The sequence below is a fragment of the Miniopterus schreibersii genome, assembly GCF_964146895.1.
Source record: "Miniopterus schreibersii genome assembly, chromosome: 12".
Taxonomy (NCBI): Eukaryota; Metazoa; Chordata; class Mammalia; order Chiroptera; family Miniopteridae; genus Miniopterus; species Miniopterus schreibersii.
This window is the reverse complement of record NC_138112.1, coordinates 29,312,565-29,337,558: the sequence shown is the minus strand read 5'-3', so window position 1 is coordinate 29,337,558 and position 24,994 is coordinate 29,312,565. Positions and strand designations below refer to the sequence as shown.

The 24,994-nt window shown below is 41.6% G+C and overlaps 1 protein-coding gene and 1 pseudogene across 3 annotated transcripts; both read left to right on the top strand.

Annotated features, from left to right (window-relative positions):
- Window positions 1-846: 846 nt before the first annotated feature.
- On the top strand, window positions 847-19,154 carry LOC308564712 (butyrophilin-like protein 10). Of its 2 annotated transcripts, XR_013999984.1 has the most exons (7): window positions 847-1,001; window positions 5,209-5,356; window positions 6,333-6,680; window positions 7,101-7,382; window positions 11,417-11,469; window positions 11,809-11,941; window positions 17,117-18,030. XR_013999984.1 is itself a non-coding variant. In XM_081153254.1 (6 exons), the coding sequence occupies exons 2-6, from the start codon at window positions 5,227-5,229 to the stop codon at window positions 17,307-17,309; spliced, it is 1,086 nt and encodes a 361-aa protein (XP_081009380.1). In that variant the 5' UTR covers window positions 848-1,001; window positions 5,209-5,226; the 3' UTR covers window positions 17,310-19,154. The 2 variants fall into 2 exon arrangements, 1 of the variants encoding a protein (XP_081009380.1); XM_081153254.1 differs by lacking the exon at window positions 11,417-11,469 and having other exon boundaries at window positions 848-1,001; window positions 17,117-19,154.
- Window positions 19,155-21,733: 2,579 nt separating this feature from the next.
- LOC308565275 (calcium-binding and coiled-coil domain-containing protein 2 pseudogene) lies at window positions 21,734-23,044 on the top strand (annotated as a pseudogene). Its single transcript has one exon. The product of its transcript is annotated as a calcium-binding and coiled-coil domain-containing protein 2 pseudogene (transcript).
- Window positions 23,045-24,994: the final 1,950 nt, after the last annotated feature.

Sequence of the window (24,994 nt, the reverse complement as noted above, 5' to 3'; positions counted from 1 at the left end):
GGGGCCTGAATAGTGTTAATTATGAGAGTGGATGTTTGGTGGCACATGTACTGAGCATTGATTACCAAGTGATAGTATTGTTTGCATTTCCTTTAATAAATGCATTTTGTGTGTATTTATGATATGTGAGGCCTCTAAAATGTGGGACTCAAGACAGGGCCCATCTTTCCCAGACGTTTTAGGCATTATTACTAAACCCATTTAACAGATGAGAAAACTGAGACTTGAGTGTATCAGTCAGCATAACATGTAGGAAATAGAAACATCTCTAGAGAGTTCAAGCAGAACAGAATTCAATACACAAATTATGAGTTCACAAAATGAAAACAAGTCCTAGGACATGGAGATAAAAAGCTACTTTCTACTTTACAACAGAAAAGGAGAAATTTCAGACAGATGATGTTGGGCTTTGTTTGGGCGGAGTGGGTATGTGTATGTAGATTTGATGTAGAGGAGATGAAAGGTTTCCATTTAATGGTGTCTTTTGGTCAATAAAATGAGGCAGCTGAGAAGGCCAGCAGAGTGAGGTAGGAGGTTTTAGAAGAAAGCAATGTATGAAACTGAATGTGGAGCATGTTCAAAGTAACTAGTGTGATTGCCAGACAGCTTTCAGATTCAGTTGCTGATGTTAATCATTAATTTATAGGCAAACAATTTTCCTAGTTACCTGCTCTTTAGGTTTAGGACATTTACCAAGGTAATGTCTGATTATCAGTATCATATTCCAAATGAGTTGGGAAAAAATGCTCATAATATTGCTTTGTGAAACTTAGCACTTGTTTCCACCCTACATATGCCACACATACAGTCCCAGCCCAAGTCCAAAGTCCATCAGAGAATGTATCTCAGTCTCACGAAGTTCCTCTCCTTTCAGCACCTCCGAACACACCTTCCTCTAACCCAGACCACCTCCAGCTCTCAGCCCCAAACTCCTGAGACAAAAATCTACAACCAGAGTAACCACAGATCATGAAAGACTCAGTCACACTGCAGAGGCAAAGGTAAGTCTGGAGCCCCTGCCTGAGGAGGGAGTCAGTCCCCAAGCTGGAGGAAGAGGCAGTTTGAAACAAGGACCCTGTTAGTGTTCTGTGAAAGCTTCTACAGCGAAGAGGAGGTGTGGATGGAGACAGGTGTGCTTCTTGACAGGAAAGTGGGATGTTAGAAGACAGAAAAAGGGAAAGGGGAGTAGAACTATACAGGTTAGGGCAAAATAATTATGGTAATTAAAAATCTTGGGGGCCTGCTTGCCAGGATCCTAGGTGGGAAGTCTCTTTCTAGGTGCTTGCTTTCTGTTACTAACTTATGATGCCTAGATCAGCAGTCTTCAAAATAGAGTGTACATACACCTGAGGGTGTGAAAAGACTGCACAAGATACTCAGGTAGGAGTAGTGCTAACAAGATAAATGTTCATACCCGCAGACCCCACATGGACTCTTTCTTAAAGTTTGTTGGAGAGGCTTATTTCCCATTCCATCTCTCAAAGTTGTCTTTCTTTTACTTTAAAAAGCAAAGGATAACCATCCCCTCCTTTCCCATTCCTTTTTTCTCTTTCTATTTCTTGCTCTTCCCTTGTCTTCCTGAACAACCCAGTGTTAAAGTGTTTGGGGAAAGCAGAGCAAAGTCCTACCTGTGCTGGCAGTCAGTGGGGACAGGGTGTCGAAGGGGAACTGAGGTGGCCCACAGCAAGGGGTCAGAGCCCAAGCAGTGAAGGGAAACCAACCCATGGAGCAGCCTGACCTGGGGGAGGTGGAAGTCCATGGGTGGAGGGAGCTTTCAGATGAACGTCAGAGCCAGAGCACAGTGAGGAAAGGGGCAGAACATGCCAGAGCCCAGACAAGGTAAAGAAGCAACCCTATGGAGAGAATGCCCAGCATAGTGCTGGAGAGGGATGGGGAGGGCATTCATGCAGGAGAAGGGGCAGAGACAGGGGTGAGAAATTGGCTTCATACAGGAGGGTTGATCTAATTATATACAAACATGTTAAGGATCAAGAGTCAGTGTTCTCACTTTGAGAAAAAAGTTACAAATACTAAAGGAGTGGAGGGAGACTGAAATGAAATCGCTAGCTGGTGATCTCAGGGCAGCCTGAGGAAGTAGCCAAGGTGGACCCGAGGAAATCCTGAAGGAATTTACCAAGAACATCAGACTGATCCTGCAAAGTGTGATTGACAGCTGGCAAAGTACTCCAAGTCCCTGCCCTTAGGAAGTGAGACCCTAACCAAGGCCGCTTGCTCTGCTGCTTGAGAGCTGCCTGGCAGAAAACCAAACTGCCACGTCATGGCCAGCTCCTCCTGCGGCTAACACACTTTAAAGAACAACGCTTTGTTCCTGCTTTCCTTTTTCAACATCATTTCCTTTGGGTTCAACCATAAATATAACGCATGTAATGTAGAAGAAGTACAAAGGCACAATTGGAGAAATTGCCACGGACTTTTTAATTTTGCAACAAATGTTTATAAAGATGCTTTTGTCGAGTTACCTATGTGAAGAGCTTAGCACTAATAGCACCAAACTCTTTGCTAAGATCCTCTCCACGTTCCTCTATCAGTTGTCTCAACAGCTTCTTAGGTCTCTGCCTTAGGTTTCCCCAGTGTCCTCTCCCTGCCGTTAGTGGGGAGCCGGCTGTGTCCTGGGTGGGGCACCAGAGAAGTTTCTCTTGCCCAAGTGACACAGTTGCCATAAAATTTTGTCCCTAACCTGTCATCTCCTACACTTTCAAGAGATTTGGAAACAGACCCCCACTTAGTTGAAGATGCCATGTACCAGTACAGATACTAGTAGGACTTCATGTTTCCTCCTTAAACACATCTTATACCTATTTTCCCACCAGTTGGGTCCTTCAGATGGCTTTGCAAGAGGAGCAGCAAATGGGAAAAGCAACTTCTGACAACCTCTGTTCGGTGGCAGCAACTGCACACTCTGCCTGATCAACTACCTAGATTTAGCCTTCAGCCAACTGCACCAAATGCTGCTGCCCCTCAGGAAAAGGACCCAGAGAGCACCAGAAACAGTTCAAAATGCAGGTGCTCAAGGAGCCCAACTGCGGCCCCACCAGGAGTGGGCTGGAGGGACAAAGAGGCCAGGCAGGGGCCCCTGCAGGAGCTCAGAGCAGCAGCACCCAGACTGTCCTCACTGACAGCAGATAGTTTTTGTCAACTTGTAGTTGATATGTGCCCAGTAACTGCGAAGTGATGATGTTAACATCGCAGGCAGTCTGCAGAGTAAAACTCCTTATTTTGAAACATTGGGTGAAAAATAATTCAATTGGATTTTCAATCCATTCAAGCTTTTACAAGGAATTTCCACATTACATTTGTAAAAAAAAAAAAAAAAAAAGAAAGAAAGAAAGGGAAAGGGAGGGAGGGAGGGAGGGAGGGAGGGAGGGAGGGAGGGAGGGAGGGAGGAAAGAGAGAGAGGAAGGAAGGAAGGAAGGAAGGAAGGAAGGAAGGAAGGAAGGAAGGAAGGAAGGAAGGAAGGAAGGAAGGAAGGAAGGAAACAGAGCTTTTAGTTTCTTTAAATGCAGTTTCAGAGAATGGCAGTGCTCTTGCAGGTGTGGTTCCTCTGGTTGGGTGTTGTCCTGTGCACTGGGGGGTGCCTGTTTGATTCCAGGTCGGGGCACATGCCCAGATTGTGGGCTTGATCCCTGGTGGAGGGCTTGCTGGAGGCAGCTGATCAGTGTTTCTCTCTCATATCGATTCTTCTTTCTCTCTCTTCCTCTCTCTAAAAATCAATACAAAAATGTTTAAAAAATAAGAGAAAGCGAATGAAAAGATTTTAAAATTTTTATTACCTACTTATGCAACTGAAATATCTCACCAATGGTGCCTATGAAGAAATTGAAGAGATCATCATTAATAATCATAATTGCACGTTGATAATTATCTGCAGTCATTTCAAGTATACAATTGGAAATAAAAAATCTATATTTATTCAAAATGATGAATATTTTTCAAAATGTGTTAATGTGGCTAACACACCTTTGAAATAAGCCATACCACTCTCAAGAAAGCATATAATCTTTGTAACTAACCTGTAATCCAATCCTCACCTTGCTTTCTTCCACCTCCATGTAATCTTCCTTACTTCCCCTCCTTAGTTTCAAATGAATAAAAGAAGCTGTAGAACTTATTCTAGGGAGTATCTGATATCTGGCTCCCCAGCATACATCATCAGTTTGGTTCAAATAAACTCATATAGAATTTTCCTTTCAAAGTCTATATTTATTCAAGCAAATTAAAAAATTATAAAAACTTAAGATTTGTAGGTATCTTCCTTCTAAATTTCTATTTAACATATTTCTTAATAAATTATATTTTATTCTTTTTATAATTACACGATATAAAGAAATGTCATTTTTTTCAATGAAGCCAATATTGCCTATCAGCTTACTACAGTGTGCCCAACAAATAAAATCATTTTCTCTCTGTGCCATGATATTAAAAATGTTGAGAAGTGCTGCCTAATCCATGGAGAAGTAACCTGTGCTCCATCTCTGCAGTTGCTTCCATGGTCCTTAAGAACTTGCGCAATTAAATACCACATCCCTCTACCAGCTCAGGATCCATTCCCAGACATATAAAGCTCATTTCCCCTCCACCTAAAGAGAACATGGCCTTTGGAATGTCTTCCCCTCCTTTCTTTTGGCCAACTCTTCTTAGACACTCTCTGAGCAGCAAGATCTCTGAGCCCCGAGGCTTGGGCAGCAAACTTCACAGGAATTTGCAAGTTGTCATGGTTATTGAGATGTGTTACAACCCCTTTCTTACTACTACTACTAATTTAAAAGTTCTAGAAGGGGACATCAGAAGCCTGCCTTGGCCAGGCTGGGGAGGGAGTGATGCGGCAAATGCTAGAAGCAACCTGCTTTTTCTTTCGGCCCAAGGCAGAGGGCCATTAAGCTCCTGGTCCCTGTAGAAGCAAGGTCCTGTCCCTGGATCACCAGACATTATGTACAGAAGATGAACATTTGGGAATGAGCCATCAGCATGGAGAAGGTAGTTGGAACCATGAGTGCCCAACAAACTCCTAAAAATCAAGGGTCTCAAAACTTGTAGAAACGGAGCAAGAATCTTACTCTGCCCCTCGCCTTACCCCCATAGATGACATGTGCCCCTTACCTGCTCAGGAGTGAGATTCCTGCATTCCTTTCTTTTGTGCCCCTAGACTTAAGCCTCAGAGTTCTCTTTTTCTCTCTCTCCTCATTACAGTGTTTTCCTCATGTTCCAATGAGTCGTCAGCACAATGCCTTGGGATCGCCCTGCCTCAGTCACCCTAGGAGGCAGCGAGTCTCTGCAATATATCATGGCAGCTTCATCTCACTTTACCTCTGCCTCCAGACGCTCATGTTGGCTGCAGGTAGGAATCGTTGTGAGGCTCTGATTCTCTGATGTGTAAGGGGAAGGAAAGGAAAAGGGAGGAAGCTGGAAGGGAAAGTTTGACAAAAATACAAATGCTATGAGACCCTGGGGAAAGTTAAGAAGTTAACTTTATTCCACTTACTAAGTACCAGGCAGTGTACTAGGCATTTTTACTGGTATCTCCTGGTCCAGGCCTGCTGGGGTGTGTGTGTGTGTGTGTGTGTGTGTGTGTGTGTGTGTGTGTGTACACCTGAGTGCAAATATGCATTCTGTGGGGCAAAGATTGAGAGAAAATAATAGAGCCCTGATGGTAATAAAGAAGCATAAGTTCTGAGAGCTTCAAAATAATCTAGAATATGAGTGGCAAAAACTAGCTTATATGCTCCCATTTTCTCATCTCATGCTCATGGTAAATATTATTCATGATTCTCAAACATCTTTACCACTGAGCTGGTCCACATTCTTTCTCAACACGGTTATCCAACTATCCATCCAGAGCCATCAGAGTTCCTGTGTGATCCCTCCCTCCTCAGGACCTGACCTGCAGGAGCTAGCATGTCTATTCCCCATGTCCTGCAGTCACATTCCTCAGGTCCCTCTCCTCCGGGTGAGTTAAATGAGGAGCCCAGGGCCCAAATATTCAAGAGCTTCTTGCTCTCAGGATCTTGCTTACTATGCACCTGTACCCTGAAAGTGAGTGTGTCCTCAAAATTTGTGCCCTAAGTCTTTGTTTGGCTCACCTTAGCCAGGCCTAGACTTCCTATGTCCAACATCTCCTACTTCCTCCTAGCTCTGGGTGAATGTTAAGGTCAGAAAAGAGACCCCCTCCCCCCAAGATCCAGCAACTGTTTTCACACTTTGTTCCCAGGATATGTTAGCATGGAAATAGCCAATCATGTGTGTAATCAATCCCCCTTCATCTGCCAAAATCCTGCCCCCAGCCCACCCTGACTCTACCTCTGCTCTCTTTTCAGGAGCATTCCAAGTCCAGGGGCCCCATGAACCGGTGGTGGCCCTGCTGGGGGGTGAAGCTGAGCTTCCCTGTTTCCTCTTGCCTCGTCAAAGTATTAAAAATATGAAAATAAGCTGGATTCGATCCCTACCCTCCCAGGTGGTGCACCTGTATGAGGATGGGAGGGACAGGCCTTATGAAGCCATGGAGGAGTATTCTGGGAGGACAGAGCTTATGAAAAATGCCATGTATAAAGGGATGGTGGTCCTGAGAATCCTCAATGTCCGACCCTCTGACAATGGGCAGTATCGCTGTGGGTTCCGGTATGGCTCCTTCTACAGTGATACAATGATTGAGCTCAAAGTGGCAGGTAATGGCCCACATTTATCCCCTTAACACCCTACGGGGGTGAGTTTATTCTGGGATGGGCTCCTTCCTCTGATGCAATTTTCCTGAGAAATATGAAGAAGTCACAGGAGAAAGGGTGATGGCCATTACTCTACTCACCCTATTACTCCATAGAGCACTGCTTGGGGCTGAATAAAAGATAATGAAGAGACTCATAGTGGGTGTCAAGAAATAGGCAGGGCCATTGGTGTTGGATTGCTTTGCACCTCTCTCTCCTAAGAGGCTAGGTCCCCATCTTTTGTTGTCAGGACTTCTTCAGAGCCTCAGTTTCCTGTTCTGCACAGAGGTCTAGTCAGCAGCAAAAACTCTCCTGAAGCAGGGGAGGGATATGTGTGTAGGAAAATGAGCTTAGGATCTGACTTCTGTCTCTTCCACTTCCCAGTTCTTGGCTCACATCCTCAGTTCCATGTGGAAGTCACTAAGTCCAAACAAATGCAAGTAGTGTGCATATCAGAGGGCTGGTTCCCTCAGCCGAAGGTCCAGTGGATGGACTCTGAGGGAGCAGAAATTCCAGCTGAGTCTGAGACTCATACCCAGGACAAAGGTGGCTTGTTCCATGTAACAACGTCACTGCTCCTCAGAGAACCTTCTCAGAAGAATCTGACATGTTCTGTCTGGAACCCAGTCCTGAATCAGAAAAAGGAAGAACGTTTGTCCACAGCAGGTCAGTGTTCTCTCTCCCCTCACCATGCCCACAAAATGGGTTTGATGCTCACACTCCATGGTGGTGGCAGCTCTAAGCACATAGGCTTGGTTCAGTCTCTTCATCACACCCACACCAGTCTTGCTGCCGGGACCCAGCTTTCCTCCTTTTTTCCTACCTTCTCCCATCCTTTCCTGACAAACGTTCCAGTCTCCACCTACTTAACCTTTCCATGGAATTGGACCTTCTTGTCTTAGGCCATTCAAGCTGGTGTAAAAACATACCACAGACTAGATGGCTTATAAATAACAAAAATTTATTTCTCACAGTTCTGAAAGCTAGAAGTTCAAGATCAGGGTGTCAGCACAGTTGATACTGGTAAAGGTCCTCTTTCAGGTTGAGACACTCAAACTCTCCTCATGTCCTCACATGCTAGAAGGAGCTAGGGAGCTTGAGGGGGATAAGGGGTAGTCTCTTTTATAAGGACACTAATCCCATTCGTGAGCTTAAGATCTCACATTGGGCATTTGGATTTCAACATATGAATTTTGAGGGGACACATTCAAACCTTAGCACTCTTCCACAAAAAACACAGACTTTCTCCTTACTGGTCCTCCACTAGGCCAATCTCTCCTGATTCTCATTTTACAACATTTCTCCTCAGCCTTTTGACCTGTTGCAAAAATACTATGAGCCTAAACAAAATCAACTTCCTATTGACATGCAGTTCAAATTTCATTATATCTTGCTGCGTATACTGTATATTCTACCTCATTCCTGATTTCTTGCCAGGCCCTGTTGTCATGCCACTATTTTCTTGGATGTTTGTATTTCTGCTTTGTGGTATTTCTTCACAGAGGCTACTATTCATCAATATTTTTAAAATTCATGGCTAAATATTGGGCTAGAATATTTATCTCTTCTCTGGCAGCATTTTTCCAGTGAGTCTTGATTAACTTTTTCCTCATTTTTCCATGTATCATCTGTGTGCTGCTGCTATGCCAGCCTATCGTCTTACTCATTATTACATCCACTGGATTTTCCTGGGCCAGCTATTTCCACAAATTTCTTGTGAGGCTGGGAGGCTAGTGTATCTTCTAGTGTAGCTGATTCTCACAGTCCAACTGCTGCCACAGAGACAGGCTTCTTCCTACAAATATGGCTCCTGTGTGTGAAGATCTGCAATCCCATGCCCCCTGCTTCTTTCTAAACAAAAATATCTAGGATGCCAACCTCGGTTCCTGCACCATTTGTTACAAATAAGCATGTAGCTTTTGATCTGCTATGTAGGCCCATCTCTGCAGTAAGGACATTTTTGCCAGTACTTTCTGACACTTGCTATCACATGGTCTTCTCACCTTTCTCCACACCTCTCTTCATTTTTCTCCCACGTGGTGTCTCTGTGATCATAGCTGCTTTTATTTATTTATTTTTTTTTAAATATATCTTTATTGATCTCAAAGAGAGGCAAGGAGAGGGAGAGAGAGAGAGACAGAAACATCAATGATGAGAGTCATTGATCAAGCTTGCAACCCGGGAATGTGCCCTGATCAGGAATTGAACCCTGATCGCGGAGCCTAGGTCAACACTCAACCGCTGAGCCACTCCCGGCCGGGCCATAGCTGCTTTTAGCAACCTTTGCACCTGCTTTAAAGTCTGGTGTTTTTAGTTTCTTTATTTGGTTCTCTTTTATTGCTGGTATTTTATTTCCAAGAAGAGAAGAGTAACTGACTTGTGTAGCCACAGTCATAGTGGAAATCTAAAAGTTTGAATTTGTGTCAGAGGTGGGGCGATTCTAGGTGATGACAAGTCCAGAAATGGCCATGATAGCAAGTGGAGAAAAGTGAAGACAAAGTGAAGACCCATGTAATTTCCCCTCTCTCTAGCTAGCAAACTTCACCCTTGTTTATCTCCCTCTCTCTCACTGAGCCCTGGCCACACTGGCGTTGACCAGGTCCTCAAAGGCACCAAGATTTTTCTTACATCTGGCCTTTTCATTTGTTGCTGCCTCTGACTGGAACATGCCATTCTGACTTTCTTCTTAGTACAGTGGTACCTCGGTTTTCTAATGGAATCCATTCTGGAAGACCGGTCGCGTTCTGAAATGTTGGAAAACCGAGGGGTTCACAGCCAACAGGTGGGCCTCAGGATCCTGCCCTCAGCTGAAGCTGTGTGGCATGTGTGACTTCCGAGGTGTGTTTGAAAACTGAAGCATTTACTTTGGGTTTACGGCATTCATAAACCTAAATGTTCGTCAATGTAGACGTTCGAAAAACCGAGGTATCACTGTATCATTTATTTAAAATTTGAGAGTGTGACGCAGTGGGGTCACACCACAATCCTGCTCCAGTCTTCCTCTTCTCTATCCACACTCTCCCTTTATTGCTTCATCCCTTCCATTCTGAACTGTCTTACAGCTCCCATTACACACACACACACACACACACACACACACACACACACACATTGAATTATTTCATTTCATTATAAAGGAAAATTCAACCTTCTTTTACTCCTACCTCAAAATTTGCCTGTCCAGACCCATCAAAGCCTCAGCTGTACAAAGGAGGGCCTTTCATGTAGCAACCATAGCTATTAAATGAGGCTAAAATGAAAGTGCAATGACAATAATGTGTCTCTCTCAATACAATATCTGCATCCATTCCAAAGAGAAAGTCAGAGGAAACTGACATGTAAACACGGAATAAGGCTTCTCTAAGGCAATTTGTCCATCCAAACGAGCCGGAGCTGAGCACTAAACTCATCAAATTCAAGTTCTCAGTCTCTAACCCACAACTAATTTCAGAGAAAGGGACATTAGCTGGCTTCAAGTTCGGGAGCTACAGAGAGAGCAAATCACATAGGTTTTCACTTTGATTCCACTTTTCTCCACCTGCTTTTGTGGCTGTTTCTGGACTTGTCTTCACCTAGAATTGCCCCACATCTGACTTAAACTCAAACACTTAGATTTCCAATTGAATATGGCTGCATAACTCAGTGTGTCTCCAGAGCATTGTACCCCATTTCTGTGGTACAATTATTCTCTCCATTCTCCACCTGGGTAACTACTACTTATCCTCTAACACACTAGCATCTCAGCTCCATGATGCCACATTTCCACCATTACACATTCATACACACATTTATCCAACAAATATTTATTGAGCAACTTTTGTGGGCCAGCACAATGCTTAACACTGAGAATGTCATCATGGCTAAGACATAGTCTATACTTATGATACAGTCATTTAGCAGGAGGAAAAGACTGTGCAAAAGAAAAACCTTTGAAGGCTAGACCATGCCTGCCTTGTTCAGCAGTTTCACTAACACCTGTCACTGCAGGTGGTGCCTGACAGGAACTCAGTACATTTTCTTTGAATGAATAAAATTCAGATATAATACAATGTATGGAGTAAGCCCAGGATGCCATGAAAACACAAAGGAGAGAAAGATTTTAGAAAGAGAAAGAGAAAAAGTCAAAGGGCAGTTTTCAAAATGTCAAAAATGTAATTCTCATAAAAATACATAGAGACCGGGTGCCATAATCTTACTTAACTCTTAAGTGAGAAAGTGGACAACAAGGCTGGTTCAGAATCAGAGAAAAATTCCATCCTAAGATGAGGCTGCTAAGTTAATGTTCTAAAGGTCAATGACACTACAATAAAGTTTTCTTTCCCTATATCAGATGATCCTTAGATAAATTTATAGATAATATTTTAGCATGATAGTAAAAAGACATAGAATCTGTTTTTGCCTTATTTCTGTATTTTAGGCCCTTTTTCTCAACAAAGGCTTCTTTGAGATAACATTGCACCTGATGGCTGAAGAGAGAGGAGAAGTTGTCCAGTAGGAATGGCAAAGAAAAGGCACCGAGTGTCCCAGGAGTAGGGAAAGTGCAGAGACCCACCGCACTTCCATCACCCCGGCCACTGTCAGACCTTGGGCCTGATCCAAAAGTGAACATGTTTTGGTTATAAAACGTTAAACCCCAATGTCTTGCTTTTTGAGACAACTTTCAATTCTTTCAACTTTATACTTTATCTCTTTTTACACAGGCTCTTCAGCCTCATAGAGACCTCAGGCCCCTTGATTCTTTCATGCCTCCCAGGTACCAGCTTCAGTCTCATCTAATCTCCATGGGTCACCTCCCTGACTACTCTTTTGTCAAGACTCTCAATTCTGTTACACACTGTTACATTGCTGCTCTTCCGTGGAAGAAATGAATTTATTTGCTTAAATCTACTTTCTGAACAAGTAAGCTGAGTAAGATAGTGTTTGAATGGAGGCTGGAACTTATTAATTAACCATAATTTGAGAGGAAATGGAGGTAGAGGGAGGATCCGCAACTGAATACTGTTAGAGGGATTATGATTCGGGATCCACTGAGCAAGACGTGAATGTGGGACACTCTCTTCATGAAACTGATTGGGGGACATCTGTATTTCAGTTGCTGAGCCCGTCAGTGTGACAGTCATCATAGCAGTTACAGCTTTGGTAACATTTCTGATAATGCTGATTCTTCTCATACTCGTTGGACTTTATTTAAACAGAAAGAGGATCAAAAACTGGCACAAAAACAGGTAAAGCCATTTTTTTTCCCAAGATATAAATGTACATTCTCAGAGGTATCTGTCCTTCACCTTTCTGCTTAGGAACAAGATCAAAGTCAGCAAAGGCTCTGCTCAGAGCAAGTCACACCAGTGAGACTCTAATACCTCAACTGTAACATATGGAAAATAATACTTTATTTCTAGAACTCCTGTGTGGATTACAGAAATAATTTACATGAAGTATCCCTGCCTTACACCAACACGAAGGCCTTCAATGAGAGGCTATTATTATTGTTGTTATTATTATTAATGTTGTGGGAGAAAGAGGAGGAAGAGAGAACAGGACGGAAAGGTGATAGAAGGACTGAATATTCGTGGTGCACTGACTATGCCCGAGGCATAGAAGCACTCATGTGTGAGGCCTTAAATTGACCACCATGGGTAATACTCATTTCGACATCATTCATCTTTTGCCCAAGAAATACAAGTAAAATTTATAGCTGCTCATTAGACCAACAAAGAGTTACAACTATGCTGGGTATACTTCCAATGTGTTGCAAGTATAACACATTACTGAGCCCCCCTGTTCAAGATCACTTTAGTCTTTAAAACCACACAATCAGCAAAGAGGGTTATGAGGCAGAGAAAAGCAAGACATGTGACCACTGCTCAGTGCAGGGTGTGCATAGTGTGCTTGCAAACTCTCCTAGAGTGTTCGTCTAAACCATCTCTTTCCCTTGACTTCTTGCTCTATCTTAAATTGACTCAATAAACTCTGTATTCTGAACTTCTTAATTTGGCATAGAGTTGTCTAAAACATTTCCTTATTACTCTTCTAATGTCTGAAGATCTGTAGTAATGTCCTCTCACTCCTGACACGGGAATTTTGTGTGTTTTATCTTTCTTCCTTGATCAGTGCACCTATAAATTTATCAATCTTTTAATCGTATCAAAGAACTATCTTTTGATTTCATTGAACTTTTCACTGTTTGCAAATAGTCTTTCATTGACGTTTGTTCTTAATTTAATTATATCCTTTCTCCTTTGTGTTTAAATTGCTCCTCTGTTGCTAGTTTCTTGAGGTAGAAGCTTCTTAAATGATTGGTTTTTTACATTTCTACTTTCCTAATATAAATATTTAAACATTTAATACTGTTACTTTCTCTCTAGAACGGTATTATGCTAAGTGAAATAAGTCACACAGAGAATTACAAATACCATATGATTTCACTTATATGTGGAATCTAAAGAACAAAATAAATGAAATGAACAAGCAAAACAGAAGCAGACTCATAGACATTGTGCACAAACTGATGGTTGCCAGATGGGAAGGGGGTTGAATGGATGGATGAAAAAGTGAAGGGATTAAGAAGTACAAATTGGTAGTTACAAAATAGTCATAGGAATGTAAAGTACAGCATAGGGAATATAGTCAATAATATTGTAATAACTACATATGGTGTCAGATGGGTACTAGATCTTTCAGGGTGATCACTTTGCAAGTTATATAAATGTCTAACCACTATGCTATACACCTGAAACTAATATAAAATAATACTGAAGGTCAAAAAAGAACTTTAACATTGGAGCTATCAGAACCTTCCATTTTAGATGAGTTTGTGAATAAATAAATTATTCCACAGTAGTTGACCAATTTTTCTCTCCAATATCCAAAACTATCTTTTAAAATTCTATCATTAAAAAATCTTCAAACTCAATTCAAAATAAAGTTAATAAAATGTACTGTTTGTATTTTAGTTTATCATTTAAAAATCTTTGAACCCAATTCAAAATAAGGTGAATAAAATGTAAAAATAAAATTTCCTCTGGAGACTGCTTTAGCTGTACCTCATAAAATGTAATGTATTATATTTTTATTATACAGTTCAAACATTTTCTAATTTTACTTGTTATTTCTTCTTTGATCCATGGATTATTTATGAATGTGTTATTTAATGCCCAGATGTTTGGGAATGTTCCAGATATTTCTAGTTTAATTCCATTGTGGTCAAAGAACATGACTTTCTATTATTTTAATCCTTTTAAGTCTATTGAGACTTGTTTCCTTGCCCAGCATATGGTCAATCTTAGTAAATGTATTAAGTGCACTTATAAAGAATTTTTATTCTGCCCAGCTGGTGTGGCTCAGCAGTTGAGCATTGACCTATGATCCAGGAGATGTAGGTTCTATTCCAGGTCCGGGTACATGCCTGGGTTACTGGCTCGATCCCCAGCAGACGGCATGCAGGAGGCAGCTGATCAAAGACTCATCATTGATGTTTTTATCTCTCTCCCCCTCTCTCTTCCTCTCTCTGAAATCAATAAAAACATATTTCAAATATATGTATAAGGCACATATGTAATTTTAAACTACATGGTATCTACATTTGAAAATAAATTAACATTGAAAATTAATGTTAACAATGTATTTTTGTACAATATATCAAAAATATTATTTCAAAATTGATTAACAAGTTAATTTACATCATTCATTTTTGTATCATATTCAAAATTTAATATGCATTTATACTTACAGCTCATCTCAATTTAGACACTAAGTATTTTTCAGAAATAATTGACTTGTATTTAGATTTCATAAAACTTATAGTTGAAAAAGTACATTCACATACCCAAGTTGTTCTAAGCTTACTTAAAATACTTGAAAGATTTCCATAATTGGAGTATCCATTTTTATTTTATATATATGTGTGAATATATATATGTATATTATTGAATCTACTTGGGTGACATTGGTTCTCAAAACCATACAGGTTTCAAGAGTACAACTCAGCAAAACATCTGCAAACTGCATCATGTGCTCATGACCCCAAGCAATGTGTCTTTCTGTCCAATTTCCCCAGCTTTGCCCACCTCCACCTACTCCCTACCCCTTCTCCCCTTTCCCTGTGGCTATCATCACACTGTTGTCTATGTCTTTGTGTGATATATATATATATATATTTTTTTTTTTTTTGCTTAGTCACATCATGTTTTTTCATCCAGCCCCCCAAAGCCCCTCCCCTCTGACAGCTGTGTGTTCCATGTATCCATGCCTCTGTTTCTATTTTGCATATGAATTTATTTTGTTCATTAGATTCCACATATAAATGAGATCATACGGTATTTGTCCTTCCCTAACTGGCTTATTTCTCTTAGCATAATAATCTCCAGGTCCATTCATGTTATCACAAAACGTACAGTTCCTTCTTTTACAGCCAAGTAGTATTCCTTGGGTAAATGTCCCACAGCTTTTTTATCCACTCATCTACTGATGGGCACTTGGGCTGTTTCCAGATCTTAGCTATTGTAAATAATGCTGCAATGAACATAGGGGTGCATATATTCTTTCAAATTAATGTATCGGGTTTCTTCAGATATATTCCCAGAAGTGGGATTGTTGGGTCAAAAGGCAGTTCTATTTTTAATTTTTTTGAAGAAATGGAGTATCCATTTTTAAATTTAAATTAATTAAAAACAAATAAATATTTAAAATTTAGTACCTCATTGCCCTAAGCATATTTCAGATACTCAATGGCCACATATGGCTAGTAGCTACTGTATTGGACAGCACAGGTTTAGGCCATTGACATGGTGAGAGTTAAATTTACCATTGTGCTATTTATTGACAATTAGTTATTTATTTCTTGTTTTCTTTTTTGCTTGCCTTCTTTTGGTTTAATTATGTATTTTTATTATCTCATCTTTAATATTGACCTACTCACTCTACTTTTTTGTTTCATTTCTTTAGTGATTGTTCTGGGGTTTACAATATGCATCTCTAACTTGTCCCTTTCGACCCTGAACCAATATTATGATACTTTATGACCAGCATAAGTATGTTACAATGAAATGCTTTCATTCCCCTGTTCTTTGCCCTATTTTTGTCATACATTTTACATCTATATGTTATATATATTACGTTTTCCTTTTAACAGCCAATTATCTTTTAAAGACATTTATAAATAAGAAAAAATAGCCTTTTAAAATGTACTCACACTGCCATTTCCAGCACTCTTTATTACTTTGTCTAGATCCATATTTCCATCTGATATCATTGCCCATCTACCTGAAGAAACTTTTTAACCCTTCCTGTTATGTGCTTCTGCTGTTAACAAATTCTCTTGCTTTTGTTTGTCAGAGAAGTTTTATTTTCCTCTTTCTTTTCTTTTTCTAAGATTGTTTCCACTGGACACAGAGCAAGTCTAGAGTAGCCTTTATTGGTAAAACTAGTTTAGTCCTATTTTCATCAGAATCTTTCTGGGCTCTCTACTAAAAAACAAGGTATCTCTACTCTAATGTCTTTCAGTTCTGTGTGAGCTCTAGGAATGGTCCAGCTTACGGCTCCCATCAGTACTTTGCCTGATCTTGTATATTCAGCAGCCAGTTCAAGAGAATCCCTGTGTAGATTTCTGGAGCTCTCTTTTTGCCTCACTTATTTTTCTCTGATATTCTGCCCCCCAAGTTCTAACCACCTCAGCCTCTCTGAACTCTGATCTCTGTCTCTGCATCTTCATAAGGCAGATCTGCCCATGGGGTTCTCCTCTCTGCTCTGCAATCTAGAAATAGTCTCAACACAGTAGGTTGGAAAATTGTATTGTTTCTCTTTGCTGCAGGACCACAACCCTGTGCTGGCTGTTATTTAATGTCTGAAACAGTTGTTTTTTAAATTTATTATGTCTGATTTTATTATTGTTTATTCCAGGAGGGCACATCTACTCCCAGTTACTTCATTGTAGCTGGAAGTATGTCTATTACTCTCTTTCCACAGATGAAAATTTTCTTTTGACTTCTATGACCCTGTTCAAGGTCATCCTGCCCTTAGAGACCTGGGCTATGAGAGGCAGTCTGTCATGGGCCCTGAGTGTCCCCGCACTTGTTCCATGACTAAGGTGATGTAAACGAGGTGCCCAAGACACAAAATTTAGAGAGGCACTAACTCTCCTCTTTATAAAAATGCTGCCCCTGTTCTTGCCTGACCCTGAGAGTAAATGCCTCCCTGAACTTTGGGTCCAGGTGCTTCACTTGCCCACCCCAGTCCCAGCTCTGCCCTGCACACTCTTGCTAAGTATGCCAAGGATGCAATGCCCGGAATTCTCTTTACTTGGATGATTTCTCAAGGTTGAGTTTCCAGGGACAACCTTGAGAAATGAAATAATTTCTTTTCTGGACAAAGAATAAACTTGTTTCCTCATATTATAAAAACAGGACATCCCGGGGCGTCCCTTGCCATCGCACCGCTCCAGCCACCACTGCCTGTGATGCCGCCCTCTGCCCTGCAGACCCAGACCCCGCCGCCGCCAGAGTCTACACGACAGGGGCCGCCCCGGCCAAGACAAAGGGGCAGCAGTGTGATGAGGCATCAACATCACGTGCTTGGAAAAGCAGGACCAGAACTTAGATGATGCCACCATGAAGGCGGGCCAGTGCGTCACTGTGCTCCAGAAGGACACCAACAAGTGTGCCAACCAGTCGGGCATGCCGACATATGGCATAAGAAAGCCTATGTCTACCACCCCAAAACCGTATCCTGCCACCCATGGACCACTCAACAATCAGCTTGCAAATGGCCACCACCAAGAGTGCCAACCCGACAGTATGACAGCTCCCAGGACCCGGCAGTACATCTATGACACCAGGCAGGGCACCACCAAGTGTGACAACTCCTCCAGGTCTCGGCAGATGGACCACACTCAGGTGTCAACCAGAGCAGCCAGTCTTTCACTTCGGCCAGGAGCCAGGAGTTGCGTGGCTGAGGCAAAGCCAGACACTGCCCCCTCCACAGTGCTGCCTCTCCCCCACCAAGTACCGCACAGGACACCCCCACCCCTGCAAGGAGGCCCTCCCTGGGAACAGCCCCACCCAGGAGCCCTGGGACCAAGAGATACTGTGAAATACCAACTGTGGACCCAAGGCAATAAAATCTCTTTTGGGAGGGGGAAGAAGTAAATCCCCCAAATTCAGTTTTCCATCTATCATAGTGCAACATCTGCATAAGCTGAAATCCATTAAGGCCTCTTGGATTCACCCTCCTTGGTACCAAGGGACATGGCAGATGGATGCAAATGAACACCAGCCTGCGGTTACTACTTTGCCATGAGTAATAAAGTGCATTGTCTCTGACCCAGCAGTTTTGTTTCTTGTTAGCATCCAGGAAACAGTAACAGGCTAACTTATTGGCTTATAAGTAAGTGAAAGGCTGGGCCCTGCACCCTTCTTGGAGACTTTTATACAAGGTAATATATTCTTTCCCTTTTGACTTCATGTTTCCCTGAAGTTACGGGAGGAAACTCTGAGACTGAGATTCGGCCCATACTGAAATGTGTAAGATTAATAATTCTTGATTTTTATACTATTGAATTGGGGAGTAAAAAAACAGCCACCTCATTTTTCTCCTGCCAATCCCACTCCTATCACATGTGTCCCATTTCACATTGGCCACACACCCATGTTTCTCTATTTCTGGGGAACTGAAGAAACTGTTGAAAGATCACAGTTTCTCATGCTCCTCAAACACACCTTCTCCCTGTCTCTGGGTATTTCATTTTCTGTCTGTCTCTCTGTGCCCTCTCCATGTCTGTCCCATTGCCAGCATATGTCTCCTCCCTCTCTTGAGCCTTAGTTGTGTGTCTATGTGTGACCTTGGAGCCAGCCCATCTTTCTCTTGATGCCCTAAAACTTTGAAGATCTCATCTCCTGGCAGAGATCTGGGACAGCAGAGCTCAGGATCTGGATGTTCATGGGGAGAGGGGAACATGTTGGTACAGTGTGAGGTGTTCATAATCAGTCACCCTGCACCAGTGACTATAGTGTCCAGTTACCGGGTCAAACACCAGTGGGGATGTTTCTGTGAAGGTATTTTTAGATGTGAATAACATTTAAATCAGCAGACTTTGAGTAGAGCTGACTACTAACTATAATGTGGGTGGGCCTCATTCCAATCAAAGGCCTTAAAAGATTGAGATCCCTCAAAGAGGAAGGAATTCCACATCCAGACTGCCTTCAGACTCAATACTGCAACATCTACTCTGGATTTTACAAATACCTTCTGGAATTTTCAGCCTGTGGCTAAATCTGAACATTTCAGACTTACCAGTTCTCACAATAGCCACAAAACACAATTCTCTGGAAAAAAACTAATATATGGGGTGATGACTAAGGTGTGTTTCTCTTTGAAAAATGAAAAGTTTCTGAAATGTATTATTGTGTTGAATACACAACTCTAGGCATATAATAAAAAGCATTGAATTATACAGTTTTAAAGGGTGAATTGTATGGTATGTGAATTATATCTCATATTGGTAAAAGTATTTACAACTGCAAAATAAACATATTTAAACTATATTAATTAAAGATATGAAGGTAACATCCAAGAAAAAAGACTGTAAGAGATTATATTGTTTAATTGATGAACAGAAATTGCAGATGAAACCTCAGCCATTATCTCTTCAAATATTTATCCTGCCTGATCGATCTCTCCCTCTCTCTTTCCTTCTTCCCCATTCCTCCCTCCCCCTCCCCTCTTGGGATTCTAATTTCATATATGTGTGCTAGAATTTTTTTTTAAATCTTTTCACATTTCTGGATGTTCTATTTAGGTTTTTGGTGTGTGTGGTTATTGTTTTTTCTTTTCATTCATTTTGCTCCTTGCATTTCACTTTAAGTCATTTCTCCTAACTAGTGAGTCTATACTTTGTTGTGTCCAGTCTACTACAAGCCTGTAAAAAGAATTCTTTATCTTTGACATTATGGTTTTTATTTTTAACTTTGTTGTCTCCATCACTCCTCAAGAAATTCTCTGTCAGAGGGAAGAGAGAGCATCATTGGTTGCACTCTCCATCCACCGTGATTCCACAGGCAGGAGCACAATCCAGGCACTCTGGCTGGCCCACCAAGGCCGTCCCAGTACATTTCCAGCCCCAGACCCACACCAGCACCGTGGCTTGCCCCCAAGACTCTCCATAGCCCATGCCCTCTCCAGGCATAGCTCCGGGCACCCCAGAAAAAGGGCTATATGAAACAGAGACAGCAATGCAGATAAAGAGCTCAGAACATTGGTGATAAGCCCTGGCCGTCTGGCTCAGTTGGTTGAAGCATCATCCCCTACACCAAAAGTGTTCAGGTTTGATTCCTAATTTGGGCACATACCTAGGTTGTGGTTCAAATCCAGGTCCTGACGCATACAGAAGGCAACCAATTGATGTTTCTCTCCCACATCAATGTTTCTCTCTCTCCCTAAAATCAATTTTTTTTAAAAATTGCCAAAAAACATTGGTGATAAACATGGTCAATGAACTTGGGAGAAGAATAGGTAAACTCAGTGAGAACTTCAACAGAGACATAGAGCTATAGAGAGATATATGTATGTAAATTATTTATTTATGGAATTTTCCTTTTAATATCCTTGTGCTATAGTTAGCCACGTAAAACTGAAACTGGGTAAAGTGAAACCATTGATAAAGGAGGACTCGTGTAGTTCTTATTCATTGCATATTATGTGATAGGCACTACTTATTTTTACAATGGGGAAAAAAGTGTCTCTTCACTAAAAGGTGTTGGAAAAACTTTTGTGCAGTAAAGGAACCATCAAGACAAAAAGGCAACCTACTCAATAGGAAAAGATATTTGCAAATGATATATCCAATAAGAGGTTAATATCCGAAGTTCATGAATTACTCATACACTCAACATTTTTTTAAAAAATCTAATTTAAAAATGAGCAGAGGACCTGCATAGACATTGCTCCAAAGAAGACATACAGAGGGCCAATAGACACATTAAAAGATGTTCAACCTCACTAATCATCAGGGAAATACAAATCAAAACCACAGTCAGATATCACCTCGCACTTCACACCTGTCAAAAAGACAACAAGTAGCAAGTGCTGGAGAGGATGGGAGAAAAAAGAATCTCCACACGCTGTTGGTGGGATTGTACACTGGTACAGCTACTATGGAAAATAGTGTGGATATTCCTAAGATATTAAAACAGAACTACCATACAATCCAGCAATTCTACTCCTGGGTATCTATTTGAAGAAAACCAAAACAGTAACTCATAAAGATATATGCACCCCAATGTTCACTGCGGCATCGTTTACAATAGCCAAGACAAGGAAACAATTAGGTGCCCATCAATAGATGAATAGATAAAGAAGGTGCAGTGTGTGAGTGAGTGTGTGTGTGTGTGTGTGTGTGTGTGTGTGTGTGTGTGTGTGTAGATATATATAATGGACTATTACTCAGCCATAAAAAAGAATGAAATCTTATCATTTGCAACAATATAGATAGACCTTAGAGAGTATTATGTTAAGTGAAGTAAGTTGGACAGAGAAAGACAAATACCATAAGATTTCACTTATATGTGGAACCTCAAAACAAAACTAATAAACAAAAAAATGAAACAAAAGCAAACTCATAGATAAGGAGAACAAACAGATGGTTGCCAGAGGGTAGTGGTGTGGGAGGATGGATGAAAAACAGAAAGGGATTAAGAAGTACAAACTTCCAGCCCTGCCAGGCATGGCTCAGTGGTTGAGCATCGACCTCGGATCCAGGAGATCACAGTTCGATTCCCGGTCAGGGCACATGCCTGGGTTGTGGACTCGATCCCCAGTCAGGAGCGTGCAGGAGGCAGCCGATCAATGACTTGTCATCATTGATGTTTCTATCTCTCTATCCCTCTCCTTTCCTCTCTCTGAAATCAATAAAAATATCTTCAAAAAAAAAAAAAGAAGTACAAACTTCCAGGTCCTAAGTCCTGTCCTGTTGTGGTTGTGCCACTGCTGGCTGCTGACCCTGACCAGCATGGAAGAGACAGACAATAGTAGACCCCACCACATCAGCTGTCTTGCTGGAGCATTGTCATTTCTCTCAGGTCATCTTTAACAATGTGGAGCTCTATGTTCCTGGAAGGTATGTCACATGTTATTACACCCTCACCTAGCATCTCATTCCCCATCAAAAGGATTGGATTGGAATCTTTAGAGTGGGCTGGAAGACAACCCATGAGTATTACAGCTTCATGTGGGTTACTTTGCCTGTTGACCTAAACAGCAAATTGACCAAACACAGGAAGTCCATTTCAAAGCTTATTACCTGACCAAGGATTATGAATATCACCAGTTCTACAGCTATGTGGATCAGGATGGTGTGGTCTGGGAAGCAAGTATGCCTTTCCAGTTCTGTCCAGAAAACAAGAAGGGCACCTGATTGTTACTACTCAGGGTGAGGTGGACGAGACTGAGCAGCACAACAGTGAGCTTTGCAAAGAAAACCAGGAACTGAAGGACAGCTGTGTCAGCCTCCAGAAGCAGAACTCAGACAAGCAGGCTGAGCTCCAAAAGAAGCAGAAGGATCTAGAAACCGTAAAGAGCAACAACACGAAGTTGGAATAGAAAGTGAAAGAACAGAAGGACAGTTGGGAGACAGCTTCTTCAACTGAAAGAACAAAGCCAGAAGATGTCCTCAGAAAATGAGGATATGGAAGTCAGAGTGGGTCAGCTTCAGGCACAGATGTCAACTCAAGAGAAAGAAATGGAGAAGCTTGTTCAGGAAGATCAAGATTAGACAGAGCAGTTGGAGCATCTGAAAAAGGAAAATGATGAGCTCTTTCTTAGTTTAACTGAACCAGAAGAAGCTCCAGCAGATAGTGGTAGAGCTGAACCAGAAAGAAGCTACTGCTAGGAAGAAATCGCAGGAGTTAATGGACCAGAACTTCAACCTGTCAAAAAGACTGCATGAGAACAATATCATACGTAATAAACTGCACAGAAAGAATGGAAAGAGTAAAATGATCTTTGGAAGAGGTAGAACAGCAGATTGATGAGTTACATGAGTCTGTATTTTCACTCTGCCATGTCAAGCACCTACTTCAGATCAAGGAGGTGCAGGACAAAACCCAGGACTGGTCTGTGGAAACCTATATTCTGGCATTCAAGAAAGTTCTGGCCCCAGCCTGCTCTCCATCAAGAAATGCTCCACCTGCAAATTAGACTTTGCTGATGATATTTTTGACCACACCTTGGAGCAGCAGCACATTCAGACCTTTTATATGAATTGTCTGATTTGTGACAAGAGCTTCTCAGCAAAAGAAAAGCAAATCTTTAAAGAACATGTGTTCTGCCACAGTCTATAAGTGTCCTCCTTTTGGATCTATACATAGATTTTATAGAGTAGAACCTATAGTTTCTACTATGAGTTATGACCCAAGATCCTGCCTAACCTGAAATTATTAGGGATTTTCTCAGTCCCACTGCTCTAAAGGTGCAATCATGTTGATAATCTAAAGGATAGTGTTAAGGGCTGTTACTTCCATTCCTGTGGGTTACCAGCTTTTAAATCACATAATGCTCAGCCTATGATGCCTATTCTTCCGAGGATCTCCAGTACAAGGGCCCTAGGATGGAAGCGACCTGGCTATTCACAACAGGCTTGACTCAAATACTGAGAGACTAGTTTTCCAAGTTGTCCCACAGCCATTCCAGGTCAAGCCTTGAGCATATTTGTACTCAGTCCTCAGCCCTACCCTTGGGACTGGGTTGAAAATTTTTTCCTCCCCTTCATCAGGCCTCTTTCTCAAACTCGTTGTATTAGACTAACCAAAAACGGCATGTCAGAGAACTCAGGCATTCAATTTTGACACCAAAGTTTTCTCATCTTTTTGTTGTTGTTGTTGTTTAAAATATTACAAATGTCCCTTTTTCTCCCCTATGACCCATTCCACCTCATCCCATCCCCCTCCACAGTCCCTCTCCCCACCATTGTCCTTGTCCTTGGGTTGTGCATATATGCATATAAATCCTTTGGTTACTTTCTCTCCCTCCACCCACCTTCCCTCCCCCATCCCTCTGAGATTCGTCAGTCTCATCTATGTTTCCATGTCATTGAATCTATTCTGTTCATCAGGTTTATTAAGTTCTTTAGATTCCACATATGAGTGAGATCATGTGATATTTGTCTTTCTCTGCCTGGCTTATTTCACTTAGCATAATTTTCTCCAGGTCCATCCATACTGTCCCAAAGGGTACGAGATTCTTCTTCTTTACAGCTGCATAGTATTCCATGGTGTAAATGTCCCACAGCTTTTTACCCACTCATCTACTGATGGGCACTTGGGCTGTTTCCAGATCTTAGCTATTGTAAATTGTGCTGCTGTGAACATAGGGGTGCATATATTCTTTCTGATTAGTGTTTCAGGATTCTTAGGATATATTCCTAGAAGTGGGATCACTGGGTCAAATGGCAGCTCCATTTTTAATTTCTTGAGGAAACTCTATACTGTTTTCCATAGTGGCTGCACCAGTCTGCATTCCCACCAGCAGTTGTACTAGGGTTCCCCTTCCTCCACACCCTCGCCAGCACAAGTCATTTATTGGTTTGTTGATTTGTTGATGGCAGACATTCTGACACGTGTGAAGTGATACCTCATTGTGGTTTTAATTTGCATCTCTCTGATGATTAGTGATGTTGAGCATTTTCTCATATGTCTCTTGGCCATCTGTATGTCCTCTTTGGAAAAGTGTCTACTCAGGTCCTTTGCCCATTTCTTTTTCTTTTTTTTTAAATATATCTTTATTTTTATTTTTTTTTAAATACATCTTTACTGATTTCAGGGAGAGGATAAGAGAGGGAGAGAGATAGAAACATCACTGATGAGAGTGTCATTATTGGCCACCTCCTGCATGCTGCCAACTGGGAATCGAACCCCCAACCAGAGCATGTGCCCTGACTGAGAATCGAATCCCGATTGCCTGGATCCTAGGTAGACGCTCAACCGCTGAGCCACACCTGGCCGGGCCCTTTGCCCATTTCTTAATTGGGCTGTTTGTCTTCCTCTTGCTAAGTAGTATGAGTTCTTTGTACACTTTGGAAATTAGCCCCTTATCAGATACATCCTTGGCAAATATGTTTTCCCAGACTGTGGGGTTCCTTTGTATTTTGAGGCTGTTTTCTTTTGCTGTGCAGAAGCTTTTTAGTTTGATAAAGTCCCATATGTTTATTTTTTTCTTTTGTTTCTCTTGCCCTAGGAGATGTATCAGTGAAAATTCCACTACATGGGATGTCTGTGACTTTACTGCCTATGTTT

Bases quoted from the DNA above. Each gene is read 5' to 3' on its own strand.
- LOC308564712 (XM_081153254.1), top strand. From the start codon at position 5,227: ATGAGTCGTCAGCACAATGCCTTGGGATCGCCCTGCCTCAGTCACCCT. The intron at 6,681-7,100 runs GTAATGGCCCAC...TCCACTTCCCAG, and splicing joins GATTGAGCTCAAAGTGGCAG to TTCTTGGCTCACATCCTCAG. The intron at 7,383-11,808 runs GTCAGTGTTCTC...TCTGTATTTCAG, and splicing joins AGAACGTTTGTCCACAGCAG to TTGCTGAGCCCGTCAGTGTG.